Raw genomic sequence first — 17,795 nt, 5'->3', positions numbered from 1 at the left:
GTAAGTCAGCAGATGACACCAAAATAGGTTGTGTAATGAACGATGAAGAAGATTATGTCAGAATACAATGGGTCCTCGATCAGATGGGTCAATGGATCAATAAGTGACAGATGGATTTTAAGGGAGAAGCTAAATAGGCTAGAGTTATTTTCCCTGAAGCATTAGAGGCTGAGGCGTGACCTTGTACAGGTTTATAAAATCATGAGGAGCATAGATATGTTAAATAGAGAAGATCTTTTCTTGGGGTGAGAAAGTCCAAAATTAGTTGGCATAGGTTTAAGGGGACAGGGGACAGATTTAAAAGGGTCTAAAAGGCAATTTTTTTGTGCATGGTGCATGTATGGAATGAGCTGCTAGAGGAAGTCGTGGAGGCTGGTACAATTACAACATTTAAAAGGCATCTGGATGGGTACATGAATAGAAGGGTTTAGAAGGATATGGGCCAAATGCTGGCAAATGGGACTAGATTTATTTAGGATATCTGGTTGATATGGGCGAGTTGGACTGAAGAATCCGTTTCCATGCTGTATATCTCTATGACTCTAAATAAATGAGGTGTTGCATTTTGGTAGGGCAAATCAGAGCAGGACTCATACAATTAATGGAAGGGCCCTGGGAGTGTTACTGAACAAAAAGACTGAGGGATGCAGGTGCACAGTTCCTTGAAAATGGAGTTGCAGGTAGACAGGCTGGTGAAGAAGGCATTTGGCATGCTTGTGTTCATTGGTCAGCACGTTGAGTATAGGAGTTGGGACATTATCTTCCGGCTGTACAGGACAATGACTAGGGCATTTATCAACTACACATAGAATTCTGGTTGCCTTTGGTGTAGGTACAATGGATCTTTGTTAGAAGAAGATGCTCTTTTGAAAGCAGTTGACATGGGGCAGTCCTCTTCAGAATTTACTGACTTTTGTGAGTGGTTATCATCACAGATTAAACTGTTGTGTAATTTGGAATAATGTGTAAATTCAACTACCAGTAGTGTAGTCTATTATCAGAACTTCTACTGCTTAAACACTATGCTTCCTTCTCATTCACTCCTATATTTAAAAAAATTACCATGAGATGAGATTGCTCCTCGATCCTGAAGATTTCTCTGAAATGTGTTTCTAAGAAATGTTTAGCTTGAAGTCTGGTTGTTAAACTTGAGAGGGTGCAGCAAAGATTTACAAGAATGTTGCTGGGTCTGGAGCATTTGAGTTATAGGGAAAAGCTGAAGAGGCTGGGGCTTTTTTCTCTGGAGTGTCGGAGACCGAGGAGTGATCTTACAGAGGCTTATAAAATCATGAGGGGCATGGATAGGGTGAAGAGCCAAAGTATTTTTCCGAGGATGAGGGAGTCCAAAATTAGAAGGCATAGGTTTAAGGTGACAGGGGAAAGATTTAAAGGATCTGAGGTGTAACTTTTACATACAGTGGGTGTATGGAACAATTGCCAGAGGAAATGGGAAAGGTGGGTACAATTAGAACATTTAAAAACCATCTGGATGGGTATATGATTAGGAAGGGTTTACAGAGATATGGGCTAAATGATGGCAAATGTGACAAGGTCAATTGGGATGTCTGGTTGGCACAGATGAGTTAGAGCGAAGGGTCTGTTTCTATGCTGTATGACTCTATGGCGGGGTGGGGGAGTCCAGAAGTGGAGGGCATAAGTTTAAGGTGGGAGGGGAAAGATATAAAAGGGACCTCAGGGGAAACTTTTCCATGCAGAGGGTGGTGCATGTACAGAGTGAGGTGGAACATAGAAGATAGAACATAGAAGAATACAGCGCAGTACAGGCCCTTTGGCCCTCGATGTTGCGCCGATCCAAGCCCACCTAAACTACACTAGCCCACTATCCTCCATATGCCTATCCAATGCACGTTTAAATGCCCATAATGAAGGAGAGTCTACCACTGCTACTGGCAGGGCATTCCATGAACTCACGACTCGCTGAGTAAAGAATCTACCCCTAACATCTGTCCTATACCTACCCCCCCTTAATTTAAAGCTATGCCCCCTTGTAATAGCTGACTCCATACGTAGAAAAAGATTCTCACTGTTGACCCTATCTAAACCCCTAATCATCTTGTACACCTCTATCAAGTCACCCCTAAACCTTCTTTTCTCCAAGGAAAACAGCCCCAAGTGCCTCAGCCTTTCCTCATACGATCTTCCTACCATACCAGGCAACATCCTGGTAAACCTCCTCTGCACCCGTTCCAGTGCCTCCACATCCTTCCTATAGTATGGGGACCAAAACTGCACACAATACTCCAGATGCGGCCGCACCAGAGTCTTATACAACTGCAACATTACCTCAGTACTCCGGAACTCAATTCCTCTACCAATAAAAGCCAGTACGCCATATGCCTTCTTCACCGCACTATTTACCTGGGTGGCAACTTTCAAAGATTTGTGTACATGGACACCAAGATCTTTCTGCTCATCCACACTTATTAAACCACGGCTCCCTCACACGACCATTTCCTCCCTGCCTGACGGGTACATACTTATCAAGGACACTCAATAGTTGCTCCTTGAACAAGCTCCACATATCAATTACACCCTTGCCTTGAAGCTTACTTTTCCAGGCCACACATCCTAAGTCATGCCTCACCGCATCATAATTTCCCTGCCCCCAGCTATAACTCTTACCCTGTAGTGCACTCTTATCCCTCTCCATCACTAGAGTAAAAGTCACCGAATTATGGTCACTGTCCCCAAAGTGCTCACCTACCTCTAATTCTAACACCTGACCTGGTTCATTACCCAGAACCAAATCCAGTATGGCCTCACCTCTTGTTGGCCTATCTACATATTGTGTCAGGAAACCCTCCTGCACACATTGGACAAACACTGACCTATCTAACGAACTTGAGCTATAGCCTTCCCAATCAATATCAGGAAAGTTAAAGTCCCCCATAACAACCACCCTATTACTTTCACTCTTCTCTTGAATCATCCTCGCAATCCTTTCTTCTACGTTTCTAGGACTACTAGGGGGCCTGTAAAAAACTCCTAACAGGGTGACCTCACCTTTCCTATTCCTAACCTCAGCCCAAACTACCTCTGATGGCGAGTCTTCATCCATCGTCCTTTCCACAGCTGTAATACTATCTTTGACAAGCAATGCCACACCTCCCCCTCTTTTGCCCCCACCTCTGACCCTACTAAAACATTTAAACCCTGGAACTTGCAACAGCCAATCCTGTCCCTGTTCTACCCATGTCTCCGTAATAGCCACAACATCGAAGTCCCAGGTACCAACCCACGCTGCAAGTTCACCTACCTTATTTCGTATACTTCTTGCATTGAAGTATACACACTTCAAGCCACTTTCCTGTTTACAGGCACCCTCCTTTGAAAATGATGCCATGTTCCTAACCTCCCTACACTCCAGGTCCTGCACCCTAAAGCTACAGTCTGGGTTCCCATGCCCCTGCAGAGTTAGTTTAAACACCCCCCAAGAGCACTAGCAAACCTCCCACCAAGGATACTGGTGCCCCTCTGGTTCAGGTGCAGACCATCCTGTTTATACAGGTCCCACCTTCCCCAGAAAGAACCCCAGTTATCCAAATACCGGAATCCCTCCCTCCTGCACCATCCCTGTAGCCACGCATTTAACTGTTCTCTCTCCCTATTCCTCGAGTCTCTATCACGTGGCACGGGTAACAAACCAGAGACAACAACTCTGTTTGTTCTAACTCTGAGCTTCCAACCTAGCTCCCTGAAAGCCTGTCTAACATCCTCAGCGCTCCTCCTACCTATGTCATTGGTGCCAATGTGGACCACGACTTCGGGCTGCTCCCCCTCCCCCTTAAGGACCCGGAAAACACGATCAGAGACGTCACGTACCCTTGCACCTGGGAGGCAACATACCAAACGTGAGTCTCTCTCGTTCCCACAAAACCGCCTATCTGTGCCCCGAACTATTGAGTCCCCAATTACTATTGCTCTGCTCTTCTCCACCCTTCCCTTCTGAGTAACGGAGACAGGCTCCGTGCCAGAGGCCTGAGCCCCGCTACTGGTATGATTACATTTAAAAAGGCATCTGAATGGGTACATGAAATAGGAAGGGTGTACAGGGGCACGGGCCAAATACTAGCAAATGGGACCAGATTCATTTAAGATATCCGTTGGCATGGACCAGGTGGCCCGAAGGGTCTGGTTCCTTGATTTACATTTCTCGGACTATATGAAGTATAAAGTTAAAAAAATCACACACCAGGTTATAGTTCAACAGGTTTAATTGAAAGCACACTAGCTTTCGTAGCATCGCTCCTTCATCAGGTGGTAGTGGAGGGCTCAATCCTAACAGAATTTATAGCAAAAATTTACAGTGTGATGTAACTGAAATTATACATTGAAAAATCGATTGTCTATTAAGCCTTTCATCTGTTAGAATACCATGTCAGTTTCACTTCTTTCATGTGTAAATCACAAAACTTTTTTTAAAAAAAGTTGCATTCTCGGGTTAGCTGTTAACAATGGTGATTGCTAGACAATATGTTGAAGGTGTTAGCCCCCTGTGAAGTATATGTTGATTTAAACTATGATTGGTCTTCATGCACGTGCTTCGGAGGGCCGGCCAGCAGGGCGGCGCTGCTTGTGGATGTCGAGCAGGGCTTTAGTGGGGTTTATTTTCCAAGCGAGGAGGTGGAGGCGCCTCTTGACGTTTCCTTCTGCAACAAAAGGAGCGGGAGGAGGTTTGAAAGCAGCGGCATCGGCAAATACACCGAGAGAGGGGCCTAGTGGCGCCTGAGCTGATCCCGTGTTGAGGCTGCTGTGTGCCGATCGACTGGTCGGGGCCTTGGCCTCGGGCTTGCTGTGGGCCCTTACCCTTACCCTGTGTCACCATGGCCTTGGAGGGGGATGTCCTGGACACGCTGGAAGCCCTGGGGTGAGCCGCCTTTTCCTGCAGGGTCCAGCATCCGATCTGCCGCCGAAGGGTTTATTAGGTCTTCTTACTCTCTTAGTTTTAAAAAAAACCAGAGGAGCGAGGTGGTGAGATGGGTTCTCCCTGTCCTGTTGCTGCAGGGGAATGAATGGGGAGGGGGTGGGCTTCCAGCACAGGGACCCACTGTGGTCATTCACTCATACTGCCCCAACCACGGGGAGAGCTCCCCCTCTCGTTACAAGCACCTCCCCTCCCTGCACAGTTTCACCAACTCTCCCACTACCCCCCACCCTTCCCCCTCCCCAACTCTCCCTCTCCTCTCTCTCACCTCCCCCTCTTCCCCCCCCCCCCCACTATTACCAGCTCCCCCTCTCCCCTCCACTTGCCCCCCCACCTACCCCCACAACTACCATCTCACCCCCTCGGTATCACCAACTCTCTCACCTTTCCCTTCTTCCCCCACTACCACCACCACCTTGCCCCACAACTACCACCAGCAACACTTTTGCCTTGCCCCACAACTACCACCAGCAACACCTTGCTGCCCCAACACCACCACCTCCTCTACCCATCCCCCTGACTACCACCACCAGCACCTCCCCTACTCCAGATCATCTTCACCCCACACACTTCACCTTCACCCAGTCAGTGCTTCTCCCATGGAGTAGTACTGGTGACACTTGGACCATAAGAATGGAAGGGGTAGGGGGTAGGGAGTTGTGTGTTGGTGCTATTGTCGGTCATATAGATCAGGTGGTGCAGCTCACACTTTGGGAGAGGAGAGAGTAGATGCAATTGCCGAAATCAAAGATATGGGACAAAGGCTGACATCGTGGCAAGCAACGTGGGACAGCTACATTATATGCAGGAGGGCTGTCAAGTCCCGTCAGTATGGCATATGGTGGTGCAGCACCCTAGAACTTTGTGGAAGCAAGGGGAAATGATTGTTGGGCCCTTTGCTGAGATACTTGTATCATTGATCGCTATGGGTGAGATGCCAGAGCATGCCATTATTTAAGAAAGATGGAAAGGAAAAGCTGGGGAACTATAGACTGGTGAGCCTGATGTCTATGGTGGGGATTCTGAGGAACAAGATTTACATGTATTTGGAAAGGCAAGGACTGATTAGGGATACTCATCATGGCTTTGTGCATCGAAAGTCATGTCTCATTAACTTAATTTTTTTTCGCAGGAGTGTCTAGGAAGATTCAAGGCAGACTGTTGGATGTTGTCTACATAGGCTTTAGTAAGGCAAGGCAAGGCTCTGCATTGTAAACTGATTAGCAAGGTTAGACCACATGAAATACAGGGAGAACTAACCATTTGGAAGCAAAATTGGCTCGGCGGTAGGAGACAGGGTGGTGGTGGAGAGTTGCTCTTTGGGCTAGAAGTCTGTGACGAGTGAGTGCTGCAAGGATTAGTGTTGGCTTTTTTTTATCATTTTATAAAAATGATTTGCATGTGAATGTAGGGGGTACTATTAAGTTTGCAGATGCCACCAAAATTGGTGTTGGGACAGCAAAGAAGATTACCTCTGAGTACAACAGGACCTTGATGAGGCGGGCAAATGGTCCCAGGAGTGGCAGATGGAGGTTAATTTAGGTAAATGTGAAGTGCTGTAATTTGGTTGGGCAAACCAGGGCAGGACTTATACACTTAATGGTAAGGTGCTGGATTGTGTTGCCAAACAAAGAGGCCTTGAAATGCAAATTCCTAGTTTCTTGAAAGTGTAGTCACAGTGTAGTGAAGAAGGCATTTGGAACACTTGACTCTATTGGTCAGTACATTGAGTATAGGAGTTAGGAGATCATTTTGCAGTCGTACAAGACATTGGTTAGGCCACCTTTTGGAATACTGTGTTCAATTCTGATCTCCCTGCTGTGTAAAAGATGTTGAGAAACCTGAATGGGTGCAGAAAAGATTTACAAGGATGTTGCCAGCATTGGAGGGTTTGAGCTACGCATGCAGCTGAATAGGCTGGGGCTATTTTCCTTGGAGTCTTGGAGGCTAAGGAATGGTATACAGTAGAGGCCTATAAAATCATGAGGGGCATGGATAAGGTCAGTAGCCAAGGTCTTTTCCCCAGGGTTGGAGAGTCCAAAACTGGATGACACATGTTTAAGGTGAAAGAGGAAAGATTTACAAGGGACTTAAGGGACAACTTTTTCATGCAGAGGGTGGTGCATGTATGGAATGAGCTGCCAGACAAGATGATAGAGGCTGGTACAGTTACAACTATTCTGGGTATATGAGTAGATGGTTTAGAGGGATAAAGGCCAAATGCTGGCAAATGGCGTGAGGTTAACTTAGAACATCTATTGGCCTAGATGAGTTGGATTGAAGGGTCTGTTTTATTGGTGCATATCTCCCTGATTCTAGTGATGCTACTGGCTCATAGTTTGGTTGCTTACATTAGCTTTTCTTTCTTTAATGGCATGCAAGTTAGCATTGACTGCCTATCCTTAATTGCACTTGACGTAATGATCATGAGCTGTCTTTATGAACTGCTCTAGCCCATGTGCTTAGATGTACCCACAATGCTGTTGGGAAGGAAGTTCCAAGATTTTACCCAGCTGTTGTTTTAATAACACTTTCAATTTCTAATAATAGTTACACAGACCTTTTTTTATGATGCAGATACAATGGACCCTTGTTAGAAGAGGATGCTCTTTTGAAAGCAGTTGAGATGGGGCCGTCCTCTTCAGAATTTACTGAACTTTGTGTGTGGTTATCATCACAGATTAAACTGTTGTGTAATTTGGAAGAATGTATAAATTCTACTACCAGTAAGTGCAGTTTATTATAAGAACTTCTATTGTTTGAACACAATGTTTCCTTTTCTTCCGCTCCTGTGTGAAAGAAAGTTGTCATGGAATCAGATTTTTCCTCAGTCTTGAAGATTTCTCTGAAATGTTTCTCAGAATATACTCAGAATTAGCTTGAATATACTGTCACTGAGAATATTTGCAAATCATTAGATGTGAAAGCATAGCTAAGAACTTGTGTTACAGTGGTTTAATGCTCCTTGTAATTTAGTTTATAACTGAGCAGTTCAATTCATTTTAGCCAAATTGTACCATATTTTTCAGTAGAAAGTTATCCAAGAGATTATGGTTGGTCAGTCTAAGTGCATGTGGAAGGTGGCTTGATTATTTAACATTCTGTTAACATCAGTTAGCTGAAGTGAGTTTTAAACTTGTTACTACAATAAGCAAAATATCTTTTCAATTTTCTGTTTTCAGTAGAATCCCACTTATGTGGTAAGTTAGGGTGCAGGTTGGAAATCTATTAATATACAAAATTGAATAATTGGGTAATCGATGGTATCTTCTACAGACACAGTTGAGAGTTGAAGGGCAAGTGATTTACCTGATACCTCAGAGCAGCTGGAAAGATGTCTACAGTAAAAGAAAACCCTTCAGCCCAGCCTGTGCTGATTTAAAAACAACTACCTAACTATTATTATCCCATTTTCCAACACTTAGCCCAATGCCTTGGCATTGGAAGTGCATATCCAAATACTTATGAAGGTTTTGCTTTTACCACCCACACAGGCAGGGTTTCAGATTGCCACCACCCTCTGTAAGAAATAAACCTCCTGCCCCTTACCTTTCTCTATGTTCCCTAGTCATTGATCCCAGCCCCAAGGGAAACAGTGCTAGGCTCTCCAATCACTCTTCATAACTAAAACTCTCCATCCCTGGGAGCATCTGGTAATTCTCTGCACACTGTCCAGTGGAATTACATCCTTCCTGTAAAATGGATTCCAGAACTGCACACAATGCTCTAGCTATGGCCTAACCAATGTTTTATACAGTTTCCCAACTTTTAAACTATATGCCTTGGCTAATAAAGGCAAATATCCCATATACATTAACTACTTCATCTTCCAGCCTTGCTACCTTAAGGGATGCTGGGCGTGCATACCAATGTCCCTCTGATCCTTGATGCTTCTGAAGGTCCTGCCATTCATTATTTCCTTGTTTGTCCTGCTCAAGTGCATCAGTTCACACTCAATTAGGTTGAATTCCATTTGCCACTGATCAGAAGAAATTGAGTGAGTGGGTTAAGAAAAAGAGAGAAGCATATATCAGTATAGACAAGATAGATTGAGTGAATCCTTAGAAGTGTATAAAGGCAGTAGGAGTATACTTAAGGGAAATCAGGAGGGAAAAAAGGGGACATGAGATAGCTTTGGCAGATAGGGTGAAGGAGAATCTAAAAGGTTTTAACAAATACATCAAGGACAAAAGGGTAACTAGGGAGACAATAGGCCCCACAAAGGACAGCAAGGCAGCCTTTGTGTGGAACCGCAGGAGTTGGGGGGAATTACTAAACGAGTATTATGCGTCAGTGTTTACTGTGGAAAAGAACATGGAAGGTATAGAATGTAGGGAAATAGATGGTGACATCTTGAAAAATGTCCATATTGCAAAGGATGAAGTGCTGGATGTGTTGAAACGTATAAAGGTGCATAAATCGCCAGGACGTGATCAGGTGTACCCTAGAACTCTGGAGGAAGCTACTGAAGTGGTTACTGGGCCCCTGCTGAGATATTTGTATTATCGATGGTGACAGGTGAGGTGCAGGAAGACTGGAGGTTGGCTAACGTGGTCCACTATTTAAGAAAGGTGGTAAGGACCAGCCAGAGAACTATAGACCAGTGAGCCTGATGCTGGTGGTGGGCAAGTTGTTGGAGGGAATCCTGAGGGACAGGATGTACGTGTATTTGGAAAGGCAAGGACTGATTGGGGATAGTCAACATGGCTTTGTGTGTGGGAAATCATGTCTCTCAAATTGTAATTGAGTTTTTGACAAAGTAACAGAGAATTGATGAGGACAGAGCTGTAGATGTGATCTGTATGGACTTCAGTAAGGCGCTCGACAAGGTTCCTCGTGGTAGACTGGTTAGTAAGGTTAGATCAATGAAGTACAAGGAGAACTAGCCATTTGGATACAGAACTGGCTCAAAGGTAGAAGACAGAGAATGGTGGTGGAGGGTTGTTTTTCAGACTGGAGGCCTGTGACCAGTGGAGTGCCACAAGGATTTGCATTGTGTCTGCTACTTTTCGTCATTTATATAAATGTTTTGAGCATAAGAGGTATAGTTAGTAAGTTTTGCAGATGACACCAAAATTGGAGGTGTAGTGGACAGCGAAGAAAGTTACCTCAGATTACAATGGGATCTTGATCAGATGGGCCAGTGGGCTGAGGAGTGGCAGATGGAGTTTAATTTAGATAAATGTGGGAAGCAAATCTTAACAGGACTTATACACTTAATGATAAGGTCCTAGGGAGTGTTGCTGAGCAGAGATCTTGGAGTGCATGTTCATAACTCCTTGAAAATGGAGTCACGGGCAGATAGCATAGTGAAGAAGGTGTTTGGTATGCTTTCCTTTTATTGGTCAGAGTATTGAATAGAGGTGTAGGGAGGTTGTGTTGCGGCTATACAGAACATTGGTTAGGCCACTTTTGGAATATTGCGTGCAGTTCTGGTCTCCTTCCTATTGGGAAGATGCTGTGAAACCTGAAAGGGTTCAGAAAAGATTTGTAAGGATGTTGCCAGGGTTGGAGGATTTGAGCTATAGGGACAGGCTGGAGTTGTTTTCCCTGGAGCGTCGGAGGCTGAGGGGTGACGTTATAGAGGTTTATAAAATCATGAGGGGCATGGATAGGATAAGTAGACAAAGTCTTTTTCCTGGAGTTGGGGAGTCCAGAACTAGAGGGCATAGGTTTAGGGTGAGAGGGGAAAGATATAGAAGGGACCTAAGGAGCAACTTTTTCACAGAGGATGTACGGAATGAGCTGCCAGAGGAAGTGGTGGAGGCTGGTACAGATACATTTTAAAAGGCATTTGGATGGGTATATAAATAGGAAGGATTTGGAGGAATATGGGCTGGGTGCTAACAGTTGGGACTAGGTTGGGTTGGGATATCTGATTGGCATGGACGAGTTTTATCTGTGATTCTATATATACATGCCTGTACTCAAAAGCTTTCCATCTCACTATTTACCACCCCACCTCATGGGATGTGGCTGTCACTGGCTGGGTCAGCATTTATTGATTGTTCCGAGCTGCGCTTGAGGTGTGGTGAGCTGCCTTCTTGAACTGCTGCAATCTATTCTATGACTGTGCATCTGTCTACAGCACAATGCTTTTAGGGAGGAAATTCCAAGGTTTTGACCCAGTGACAGTAAAGGAATATTGATAAGCTTCCAAGTCAGGATGGTGAGTGGCTTGGAGGAGAACTACCAGGTGGTGGTGTGTCCATATGCTATAAGACGTGGCACAATGCCATACACAGCCAACAAAAAAGCTGTTGGTGCTGACAACAATAATAATGTGCCAGACTTTCTGTGCTCAAAGGCAATGCAGTTCACTCTGAGCATTCACTTATGAATGAAGGGACGTTAGGTAAAAAGATATTACAAAGCTGTTGTGAGTATCTGAGTGATAGTTAAGAAAGCAAACTAACAGTTTCCAGCATCTGCAGTCATTGTTTTTACCTAACAGCTCTGAAACAATACAACTTGTTCTGATGCATGAGCTAGGTACATTTTCCTACATGCACAGTGGCCTGGCAGCAAAATTGCAACCTAAGATGTTGATGAGCTCCAAAGTGCAGTTTTGAGGTGCTGAGCTATATTCCAAGTTTAGTTTGAGGTGTGCAACAATGATGTGATGTGCTGATGCCTTTGACAATGCTGACTTCTGTTGCTGGAGAGTGCAGGCGGTCACTTCAAATAAGATTTTGGGGAGTGCTGGCCAACCTGGACAGCCAGGCAAGAGACCAGTCCATGTCAGCATCGAGGTAACCATTCTGGTTTTCAAGTTGTGAATTGGTGATATCTACTGTTTCAGTGGAGCTTGAGAGCATTGTGAGCTGCGTGAGATGAGATCAACATCACATTATCAAATAACAAATGCAAATACAGCTCTCACTTCTTGCAAAGTTGAAGATTTGTATCCAGTTTTTAAAACCATAAGGGAAGAATTGGATTTTGTTTTTCTCAGTGTTGAGACTTTTTTTCTCTTGCCATATTTTCTGAACTTTATCACCTTTGACCACATCATTCTAGACTGAGAAAATTCCACCCTATGATGTATTTGACAGTGTCACCCTCTTATGTGAATCTCTATTAAAAGTCAATTAGTATTAGATAATATCAACTTGTTAAACTTTGAAATTAAGTTTAAATTATTGGGTTTTCAAGCATTCATCAAAATACGAAAGTGGATAGAAATTTGAGATTCCTAGCCAGGGCATGCAGAATGGTTAATAATTGGGAGTAATTAGAGTTAACTGTAAAACCATTTAAGAGTCTAGACAGCAGTATGAAAATGTTAATCATTTTCACTGAATTAAATTCAGACTGCTACGTTTCTTCCTGTGATTTGAGTCAATGAAAGTCATATTTTTAGCTGTATGTTTTCAGTTTAAATAACTATAGCTCACTTCAGTACAGGAAAAATATGATTTATCAAATTTCATTTGAAGAAATGTTAGGGATGTATGTATTAGTAATTGGATTAGATCAGTTAATAAAATGCGATCTGAAGATTTGTAACCAAATTTAAGGGTACAAGTAGGAATCGGACTTTTTAAGAAACTATCACCATTTCCAAATGAGTTTTGAATTCTTGTGTGATATGTTGCATTGGTGATGGTGCTTTGGCTTAGGTATGGGAGATAAGTAACCTAGAACATCATACCTTTTCATGGATGGACTCTGTTTTTTGACAATAAATGTTCTCTTTGAGTACCTTTTCAGTTCTGCTTGCCTTGCTTTTTTTTTAAGGTGCTGATGATACAGAAAGCTTTCTGCTGGAGATTAATGGCTTCTTGAAAGAGATGTTGTGCCCTTTCTCATCACTTCTCACTGGAGACTTCAAAGAAAGACTAAGAAAGAAAGAAGACTGCTTAAAACTTCTTTGTAAGTTGAATGGTAGCTTGGTAGATGGAAACTATCAGTCATAAGAATTCTATACAATTTGCAGGAATTGTTAGTGGAATCTTTTATTGTACTTAATCAGTAGAATTGCTTCTAACATATTGCAAAGAAATATTAAAGTGGAAGCAGCAAATTTTACAGCACAGAAGGACAAATGTACAGTAAGCTTTACAAGTAGCAATATTGCCAAACTGAGTCTCTTTTAATCTTTCGTGTTTTGAGACCATCTGACTTACCATCATTCACCACAAGGTGTCCTCTCCATCCCATGTTACAGAAGCTGTGACATTTTTGACGAAGGTAGCAAAAGCTTATGTTCCTCCATAGTACTCATTTGCTTAATCCGTGCTTTGACTAACAATTTAGGGAAGTAATTGTCCCTGAATACTGGGTATTCGCTTGACCTTCTTTTTTCTGGTAGCAAGGGTTCTGCACCCCCTTCCCCACACCCAACCTCAGTAGCTATGATCCTATGTTTCTGTGAGCTTTCTGAGGGGATGAGAGGTCAGTCATTCGGACTGGGTGCCTGGGTCCCCATCGATGTCCAGGACAGTTCTCGACAGCATTTCAGTAAGCCAAGTTCACTTTTTTTTAATAGATATTTTTATTAGAAATTTAACATTTTTACAAGTTTACAAAAATAAACAAAACTCTCAGATATAAACATTGATATACAATTAGCTCAAATATACAATAGCCAAAATTTGACAAAAAAAAACAAAAAAAAAACAAAACAACAAAAAAAACCGAAAAGAAAAAAAAACAAACAAAACTCAACTATCTACTAATCTAACCTACAACTAACCAGGGTGTATATTTAAGTCTCTTACATGCTCGGGATGTGTTAGCATCAGATATGATAAAACCCGTATTCGTGCGGGATTCCTCCCCCGAGGGGCCGCGGACCAGCCAGGTTTGTAATCTCAATTAAATAAAAGCCCTTGTTAGGATAGCCGAAATATCTGTATTTATGTAATTCAAAAAGGGCTGCCATATTTTATAAAATAATTCGGTCTTTCGGTGCACCATATTTGTAAGGAAGTCAAGGGGAATACATTCCATAATTAGTCTGTGCCAATTTGAAAGTCCAGGGGGGCCCTCCGCCACCCAGTTCATCAAAATATTTTTCCTTGCACAGAAAGAAAGAATAGAAAATAGTCTCTTCCCGTATGTGTCCAGGGAGGGAAAGTTCGAAAAGCCCAAGAGGAGAGATACGGGGTCCACTTTTATTTCCGTTCCTAAAATTTCTGTCAGGGTACTTGCTACTTTAGTCCAATATCTACGGATCTTATGACAGGTCCATAAGCAATGTACAAGAGTGCCCACCTCTATTTTGCATTTAGGACACATTGGAGATGCTCCTGCCTTAAATTTTGCCAATCGAACCGGTGCTATATGGGCCCTATGAAGAATCTTCAGCTGGATAGCCTGGGTTCTGTTACAAATAGTAATTCTTCTAGCATTTTCCCAGATATCATTCCACGTTTCTGTGGAGATTTCTAGTCCCAGATCCTGATCCCATGTTTTAAGCAGATTATCCATATCTCCCGATACTTCATCATGTAGTAAATGATAAATATTACTGACGGAAGATACCCCCACTGCTCGTAGGACACTACATTCTCTATCGGATTTATAAAGACTATCTAATAACGTAGTCTTCTTCTGTATATAATCTCGAATTTGGAAGTATCGAAAGAGGTCTCCATTGGGTAATCCGAATTTCTGACGCAGCTGTCCGAAAGACATCAGGACCCCATCTTTAAATAAATCCCCGAGACATGAGATACCCCTGCATCTCCAGAGTTTAAAAGTGGCATCTGTTAACCCCGGTTGGAATCCCCATGCTCCCACTATCGGTGCATAGGGGGATGTTTTATGTGAATTACCCTCATTTTGCCGCATTATATTCCAAGCCTTGATTGTATTCAGTATTATAGGGTTTTTACTGTGATCTGTAATGATTTTTCTCTTGTCTGAGAATAAAAGGTTAATAAGTGGGTATTTTACTTGAGAAGCCTCGATGTCCAACCAGATTGATTGTGGATCAGACAAGACCCAATCAGCTATGTAACGTAATAGGAAACTTAATTGATATTTCCTAAAATCTGGGAAGTCCAATCCACCCCTTGCCTGTGGAAGCTGTAGCTTCTTCAGCTTAATGAGGGGCCGCCTATGATTCCAGATAAAGGAACTCAGCCAGCCGTATAATTTACATAAAGCCGTCCTCGGCAGCATCACCGGAAGCATTCTCATAGGATATAGGAGACGGGGCAGGATATTCATTTTGATTAATGCTATTCTACCCAACCAGGAAATTGGCAGGTCTCCCCATCGCTGGAGGTCCTGCCTTTATCCTTTCCAATAAATACACAAAATTAGCCTTATACAACTGACCAAATACTGGAGTAATAAAAATGCCTAAATATAAAAAACCCTCCAGGGACCAGCGAAAGGGAAAAAGGGAACCGTCCGCTAAGCGGGGTATCACAGCAAGGCCACCCATTGGCATAGCCTCCGATTTTGAAAAATTAATTTTATAGCCTGAGAATGCACTAAATGTATTAATAACTTGGATTAAGCGAGGTATGAACATCAAAGGGTTACTGAGGAATAGAAGAACATCATCTGCATAAAGGGTAATTTTATGTTTACCTGTACCAATCCTTGGGGCCACTATATTAGGATCAGCTCGTATAGCTTCTGCTAGTGGTTCAATTATTAGCGTGAATAACAATGGCGAGAGGGGACATCCCTGACGGCAGCCCCTACCCACACTGAAGCTATCCGAGCCTAATCCATTGGTAACCACAACTGCTTTGGGATCACTATACAATGTTGAGATCCATTTGGTAAACACCTGTCCAACACCAAACCTCTCCAATGTGTAAAACAAATATGACCATTCGACCTATCAAATGCCTTTTCCGCGTCTAATGAAACCACTACTCCTGGTATCTTTCCCTGATGACAAGCTTGAATCATATTCAGAGCCCTTCTAACATTATTGGATGATCTACGGCCCTTAATAAACCCCGTCTGATCCTCCTTTATAATATGTGGCAGTATCCTTTCTAATCTCAGTGCTAACGTTTTAGAGAGGATTTTAAAATCTACATTTAGCAAGGATATTGGTCTGTATGATGTACAATCTTCTGGGTCCTTTCCTTTTTTAAGGATAAGAGAGATATTTGCCTCTTTCAGCGAAGGCGGGAGACAGCCCTGACTGTATGCATAGTTATACATGTCCATAAGTGGACCAACCAGTATTTCTGTAAATTCTTTATAGAATTCAGCTTGAAAGCCATCTGGGCCCGGCGCCTTACCATTTTGAAGGTACCTAATTGCATCAACTATTTCTTGGGGTGTAAGAGGAGCATTTAGGACCGATACTTGTTCCGGAGTTAGGTCTGGAAAAGTCAAATTTTTAAAAAATGACTGCATCCTCTTCGTCCTATCTTCACAATCCTGTGATTTATATAACTCAGAATAGAATTCTCTAAAGGTCGCATTAATCTTTTTATGATCATGAGTCAAAATACCCGTACTTTCCTTGATAGACATAATAGTCTGAGGGGCCTTTTTTTTCTTTGCAAGAAATGCTAAGTATCTACCCGGTTTGTCGCCATATTCATATAACCTTTGCTTTGCAAATAATATTTCCCTCTTAGCCATTTGAGTAAGTGTAGTATTTAGAGCTGTCCTAAGAGCTGTAATCCTTTGCAATTTAATAATAGAAGGTCTATCAGTGTATGCTGTTTCAGCCGCTTTTAAACGGCCTTCAAGCAGACGCTGTTGATCTCCCTTTAATTTCTTCTGGGTCGCTGAGTAGGAAATGATCAAGCCTCGCGTGTAAGCTTTGATGGTCTCCCACATCATTGACGGGTTGCTAGCTGTACCTGAATTAATTTCTAAAAAAGTTTTAAATTCTTGAGAGAAGTACTTTACAAATTTACTATCTTTCATTAAGAAGGGGTCCATACGCCAATGCCGAGGGGATGTCCCACTGTTCCTCGCCTTAGTTTCCATATATACAGCAGCGTGGTCAGAAATTGCTAAATTACCTATTTTACAGGATGATATGGAATTTAAAAAAATCGAGGGGGCAAAAAACATATCAATTCTGGTATGACATTTATGTGGATTAGAGTAGAAAGAAAAATCTCTACCCTGTGGATGAAGACATCTCCATACATCTACTAATCCTAATTCTTTGTTCAGATCCATCAATTGTCTAGATCTGGGAGATACTCCTGCAGTACTCTTGGGAATCCTGTCTATTTCTGGATCCATAATACAATTAAAGTCTCCCCCTATCAAAAGCCATCAATTTTGAAAAGGCTTCCGTTATAAATTTAAAGGGGTGTGCCGGGGGGCAGTACAAATTTAAAATCCCATATTCCTCTCCATTTATGAGGGCTTTAATCAAGATATATCGTCCAGATTCGTCTTTTATCTGCTTTAGGATTTTGAAAGGGAAATTCTTCCGAACAAGAATAACAACTCCCCTGCTTTTTGAGCTAAAAGAAGAAAAAAAGGCCTGATCCGCCCTGTCGTAATTTCAAGTGTTCTTTATCTGACAGGTGTGTCTCCTGTAGGAGAGCTATATCAACTCTTTCCTTCTTAAGATTTGATAATATTTTCTTCCTTTCGAGTGGCGAATTACTCCCCTTGACATTCCAGGTGCACCACTTAACCGACTGATCAACCATAATCCTCTGGGCCAATCCGAGACCCCTCGGGAGGGGGAACCCTATCCAGAACATCCCGAGCATGGAACATGTAAAATTTACAAAAATAAAGCCTCTTTAATACACCCACAACAATACAGTAAAAAACTATTTCTAAATAAAAAAAATATAAAACGTATCTAAGTGGAGACTTTCCCCCTTGTTCCCAGGGGGCGTCATTTCCTCTCCAAAAATCCCTCATATCCTCTCCCAACCAATGCCCCACC

General features: G+C 42.7%; 1 protein-coding gene across 2 annotated transcripts in view; it reads left to right on the top strand.

Moving 5' to 3' along the window:
* The first annotated feature begins 4,624 nt into the window (after positions 1-4,624).
* Positions 4,625-17,795, top strand: part of tslig3b (tRNA splicing ligase complex subunit 3B) — a 40,136-nt gene continuing 26,965 nt past the window's right edge. The window contains exons 1-3 of one of the 2 annotated variants that reach the window (XM_043697999.2): positions 4,626-4,888; positions 7,523-7,671; positions 12,686-12,820. In XM_043697999.2, the coding sequence (XP_043553934.2) occupies positions 4,845-4,888; positions 7,523-7,671; positions 12,686-12,820 (328 nt within the window). In that variant the 5' untranslated portion in view covers positions 4,626-4,844. Of the gene's footprint in view, positions 4,889-7,522; positions 7,672-12,685; positions 12,821-17,795 lie in introns of both variants that reach the window. The other variant, XM_043698000.2, reaches the window with a different exon arrangement.

This window comes from Chiloscyllium plagiosum, unplaced genomic scaffold, assembly GCF_037043375.1.
Source record: "Chiloscyllium plagiosum isolate Xiang-an unplaced genomic scaffold, Cpla_swu_hap1 HiC_scaffold_8, whole genome shotgun sequence".
In the NCBI taxonomy this organism is placed as follows: domain Eukaryota; kingdom Metazoa; phylum Chordata; class Chondrichthyes; order Orectolobiformes; family Hemiscylliidae; genus Chiloscyllium; species Chiloscyllium plagiosum.
Note: the sequence above shows the minus strand (reverse complement) of the source record. Positions and strands in the feature narration are given on the sequence as shown.